The sequence below is a fragment of the Hyposmocoma kahamanoa genome, unplaced genomic scaffold (assembly GCF_003589595.1).
Source record: "Hyposmocoma kahamanoa isolate Upper Pololo Valley unplaced genomic scaffold, ASM358959v1 220, whole genome shotgun sequence".
NCBI lineage: Eukaryota > Metazoa > Arthropoda > Insecta > Lepidoptera > Cosmopterigidae > Hyposmocoma > Hyposmocoma kahamanoa.
Window position 1 is genome coordinate 5,143,434 of NW_020653740.1, and position 6,000 is coordinate 5,149,433.

General features: G+C 34.9%; 1 protein-coding gene across 1 annotated transcript in view; it reads right to left on the reverse strand.

Annotated features, from left to right (window-relative positions):
* The window catches only part of LOC113228075 (C-type lectin 37Db), a 78,121-nt gene that overhangs the window by 19,576 nt on the left and 52,545 nt on the right, over window positions 1–6,000 (reverse strand). Inside the window, exon 3 of the mRNA XM_026461215.1 lies at window positions 2,799–2,899. Within this exon, the coding sequence (XP_026317000.1) occupies window positions 2,799–2,899 (101 nt within the window). The remainder of the gene's footprint in view (window positions 1–2,798; window positions 2,900–6,000) is intronic.

Genomic DNA, 6,000 nt, shown 5'->3' on the forward strand with positions numbered 1-6,000 from the left:
TAATAATGTGCTTTTATGTTCTACTCCTTTGCGTCTCCACCTTACCTATACAGGGTGTAATCGTAAAGTGTGCCCAGGATATCATACCGTAAATATAAGAGATATCAAAAATCTTTAAACTGATAACGGAAGTATGTCACCTAATGAGTAAAACGACATCAATAGCTTTCAAAATAAAACTATAAATATTCAATATTTTAACATTAAACACTACCGCACATTTAATTTCATAGAGGCTTTAGTTTTTCTACTACAAACAACTGACTTGAATATAACATTTTGTACTTACTAAAAATAAACATTTGTTTTTATTCAATTAAAAGATAGTTTAGCAGTTTCGTTGTCTGTAAACTTGTTGTTGCCTCTCTAAAGGCTCTTGTTTTATTTTTAAAAAGTTATTGACTGATGTCGTTTTCCTTATTAGTGACGTACTTTAGATATCAGTTTAAGGGTTTGTGATATTTCTTATATTTACGAAATTATGACACCTGGGGCCTTACCATGAACTCTTATTACAGTTCAGTATAGGTTCGTAACGACAAGGAAGCGGGATGGTGATATACACTTCATGTAACGCTGTCTCACAACGATTCATTTTAGGTCATAAACTGAATCGTAATAAGAGTCCATGGTATGGCCCCTGGACACACTTAACGATTAGAGCCTGTATAGCTTAACTATATCTAGTACAAAGGTATAAAGTACGATCAGGCTTGTTGCAGATGCAAGTTTTTTACACACCAGCTGATGCAGTTGCTGGTTTTGTCTATTTAAAAAAAATCGTGAAAAATGTACAGATCTTTAATAGTCTCTACATGAAAAATATATTTTAATGCTTTACATTTTTTCAATGCTTTTATGACATTTATGAAAAAAATATACACATATATCAAAAAAAGAACACGCATAAAATCAATCAGCCTGCCTATCTCATCTATATTTATAATCATATTGACATTTTTTCACAAAGTACGAACGACGGCGGAGCTGCTTTTTTGGGTTTGCAGTTTGTTTCTGGATGGTTTGTAAATTAATGTCACGATGCGAAAATATTATAATGAATACCAGCATCAATCAATGCGGAGGCTGATGAGGATGTGGACATTTTTTAAATTGGGATTACCGGATGCGGATGCTGATGTTCGCAACAACGCTAGTAAAGATATATAAAATATAAGTCTACATAGCTGTACGTAAAACGTACATACGTACAGCTATGTAGACTCTCTCATGCACGAAGTTTGTATGCAACGCGCGTAACAAGTAAACTGATATTTTTGCCAATTATGTTATTGAATATCACACGAGCACTTATTTACCACTGCCATAAGTTCAATGACCTGTTTCAAATGTGACTATCTAAGTTATAAATACAAATGGATTTCCCAATATCCACTTGGACCCATTAATTCAAAACTTCGATCCAATTACCATTTTATTCTTATATTATGAATAATTAAAAGTACTTACATAATCTGTGACAAATTATTCAAAGCCAGATATATAACTTTAATATAGACAGTGGTGACGCTATAATAAAAAATTTAAAAACGACCTTCGATAGCTCGTGGGGAGCTGCTGGAAAGGATGAGCTCGCAAGTAAAAGGAAATGGAACCGTGCTACCACCAACCTTTATATCCGAAAAGTCGTAGAGCTCGTCTCATTCACACCTTCACGTGCGGCTGATCACCGATAACGCCACCATTTAATATATAGCGTACGCAGCTCAATGCCGGGCGGAGAAGCGGGATATTTAATTTTAATAATATATTTGCGATGCGGATGCGGATTTTTCAATTTTGAATGTAACGTCACACTTATTTTTTAATTTCACTGGCGATTTGTATGGCTATGGCGTAGCACGGATTAGGACGGGAAAGGTAAGGAGGTGCGAGCTCAGAGAAACTATACCTGGCGTTACCAGACAGAACACAAATATCATAAAAAGCTTAATGTTACCAATAGCCTCCGACCCCTCAATCTGTTTATTAAACTTATATTTAAAAGGTCATTTCCCGTGTTTTTAAGACTTTTATAAGTGTTATTTATGTAATTACGTAGAGTCGTTTAATTGGGCAAGTTATAAGTTGTATATAGTAAATAAATAACATACTTTCCTAATTATAAATAAAATAAATGTCATTTATTAGTTAAGAAATAGGTACAAAGAAAAGTTGAATCTAGACTGCCAACTGTGTAACAAATACCAGTTAAGGTTTGACCGCACACCGACAGATCTAGGCAATAAATTACATTGAAAAAAAAAGAAAACACAAAAAATTAAACATGATTGGTTACACCCTACACCATTAACTTATTTTAATTACAAGTAAGATCATCAGTTCATATTTAAAAATAAAGTGTTATAAAAAGTGTTGTTATTAAATAGTTTTTATTGTCAACATATAAATGTTATGATACAATATAAAATACCTACTCGTACTCGTACGGACCTTTTGAATGACCTTTGTTTTTATGATGACTTTGCTAAGATTGATGGACCGTCAATGAAACACTGACCGTTTTGTTTCCTAATAAAACAAATACCTGAGATCACATTTTGAATTAGATAAAACCATCCAATTTTCAATGACCTATTATAACGAGCGCTTAAACGCAGTGACCTTTACAACAACAATAAAATCTCTTTTTATTTTAATTTGTTATTGTATGAACCCGTTCATTTTCAACGATCATCTCTGTATGAGTGGATTTTTATTAGAAAAAAAAAGAAAAAAATGTTAATATAGGCGAAAAAATACCGGATGATTCGTGATTTTTCAAGAGATTGACTCACCTTAAAGAATATCCCGAGGTAGTACCTCTTCTCTCCAGACTTGAGCAAAGGCATCGTCCATCGTGTTACGCCAAGATCTTCATCATTACAGCTTGTGCACTCTGCAATCAACGCATAGTTTGAAAATAAGGATTAACTGTTCGAAAGAATCCGTGAAGAACAAAACCTAGCTTGTAACAAACCGTTGGCCATGTATGGTTATTTTCGATCTCTCAAATGTCATGCCGCGTTGAAACCGAATCATTCGGCTGAAATAATTAAAAATCTTTAGACAACCTTTGGTGAAAGTACAGTTACAGGTAATGGGACTTGTTAACTTATGTTTCGGTGTGTGATAGACGGAGTGGTGCAGTCTTTGCGTTGCGTAAACGAAAATTGTTAATTTCTGATTCTGCATTAAGACAGGTCTATTTTGCACATTTCCACTCGCTGATGTCATACGGTTTACTCATATGGGGTAACTCCACGGATGCCAATAGAGTCATGCTAATGCAAAAACGTGCCATACGCGTATTGGTTGGGGTAAAACACAAACATTCCTGCAGAAATCTCTTTGTAGCGCAACGCATAATGACGCACTACTCACTCTACATATACAAAATTATAAAGTACGTTAGAAATAATCTTTCTTCATTTGGTACTGTTGATGTTTCTGGCATCCTAATTAATTGGTGTGTATTTTTCTTATAATTTTCATTTTTGTCTGACGATGTCAATATAATTTCTTATACTTTGACATGTAGTGTAATTTGAATTTGAGAAATAAATGAATTTGAATCTGGTGCACAGCAGGCACACTACTTGTTCGTCCCGTCACTTGATGTTGTAAAAAAAAGACAATGAAACTGAAACGCTAGATAAGGATAGTGAACTTCGTTCTCTGTTTATGACGAATCTAAGGAATACATGACCCTTACGGCCCTTCTCGCATTCAGTGTTCTCAACCTAATTACCGTAGCCATTTAAATGTTTGAACTTTCTAATTACAGTATCCATGGCTCCCGTTTCCATAACATATTTGTGTTAATAACTCTTAGAGGATGGAAAAAAATAAATAGTTTAAGTAATAACTCGAAAAGTACTTTGTCTATTCTAATGCCATTTAGACATATTGATAGTTTAGCTTAAAGTTGTTCGTATGTCAATGTTATTGGGTATATTACGTAAAACAAAAACTATAGTTATTGTAATTAGGCTGATAACACCGAATGTGAGAATGGCCGCTTAACACGTCATAAGTCCTATAACTAATCAATTAATCATCTAAAATTTCCATATTACCTCCACAAACCCAAAGTTCACATTAAATAAGGTTAAACCATGCAATTACGGAATATACAAGGAAATTAATTTCAATAACAAATTTACGCATTTCCTGTAAGGCTGCCTTTCCACCAGAGATGTGCGGCGTAGCGAGGCGGTGTGCGAGGAAAAAATCTACCAATAGGATTACTTGATTTTCGTAGCCTCGCTTAGCGTGGATCCGGTGGAAAAAGGTTAGCGGAGCTAAGTATTTATACATCCAAAATGGCGAGAGACGTGTGTGAGAGATGTGCGCGAGGAATGTGTACGAGGGATGCGGGCAAGGTATATGTGCCAAACGGTGTGGGGTGTTAGAGCTACTGACACTAACTGACACTGACACATCGCCACCGCTCACCCCATCACACCGTACCCTGCCCGCGCAGAGTTGAAAGGAGTCCATAAGGCATCCTCGCATCGCGCCGCTGCACATTCTTGCACTATTAAGATGGTCTACTTAAATAGCATGAGTATACATTTTGAAAATCTCTCTTATGTAACAACATGTGATACGAATTTAAGTGTAATGTGATGATAACATTGACTTTTTTTATGATATCATGTGACGGGACGAATAAGTCGTGTGTCTGGTGGTAAGCGACATGCCTGTCCATAGCAGTTGCAGCGCCACTCCGAGCTTTAAATCGCAAAGATCTGACTAGCACTGCCACAGCGCCCGTCACTTTGAACTACGTTGACAAGTTCCATGTGTCGTAATGTCAACAGCAACCTTACCCTTCAAAACCTGAGCGCAGTAGTGCTTACATTACTGCGTGGCGGCAGTAATAGGTAAGGTGGCAGTACTTCCCTGGACGAACCTTTTCACAAGGAGCTCTACTGCTACTAAATAAATAATTGTGCTTAAAATAAACTACACATTATTTTTAATGCAATCGTAAGATTGCAGCAATAATTGAGTATTATACTCGTATGAGATGTTTTCGGAAAAAAATAACGATATCTAGGTCAAATCAACATTCTATTTAAGATTATTCTTGTCGATGTAGACTCTTCTATTCCCAACGACCCACAGCCTTGATCTTTGATCTCTTTGTAGCTACTACCTTTACCTTCTTTTTTATTTCTCACTGAAGGCTATTTCTCTGTGTTCCTCTCATTCCCTTTCTTTTCTGTCTTCCCCTCAGTCATATTTAAAGTCAAAACTTCACGAGAACATAATTCGTCGGTAAAATTCGTCATGAGGATGTTGATGATGTTGTTCATGAGGACTTTTGAGAAGGCATAAAAAACCGAATTACTAGAAATAATTTTACGACAATGTATGATTGTATCTTTATTTTTTAATTTAAAAAGGATCTAGAAATTCTATTTTAAGTTTTAATTGCCCGATATTGTGCTTGAAGATTACAAAAGGAATTTCGTCCAAAAACGGAGTTCAACAATTCGTGCTCTAAATTTGAAAATTTAAATTTAGACGAATTGTTGAATTTCTAGTAATAAAAGTAGATTGTTGTATTTTTAAACCATTTCAAGGTAACTTTAGTACATAAATATTTCGTTGTGTGCTGATTTTTTTATGAGAACATTTACTTAGTTCACTCATTGTGATGCTGGTGAACAATTTTTATTTTTGCATATTTTTTTTTGTAATTTTGACACAATTCGGTTGATATTTTATTTATACCGTCAGCAGTTTTGTTGTGAAATAATGAGTGAATGCGCTGTAATGATTCTCATTATGATAGTGTACTCTACATGCAAAGTGGAAGGTTGTATAACAATGAATAGCATCCTGCTTAGAATGTGCGTGTAATTTTTTTACTGAGGAATTAGTATGTTTGGTTGGAAGAGCTTCCTTCATTATAAATTTAAATATATTTTTATTTATTTAGTATTAGGGGTTAAAGTATGAAATTGCCGTTTTATTGCAATAGGTTCT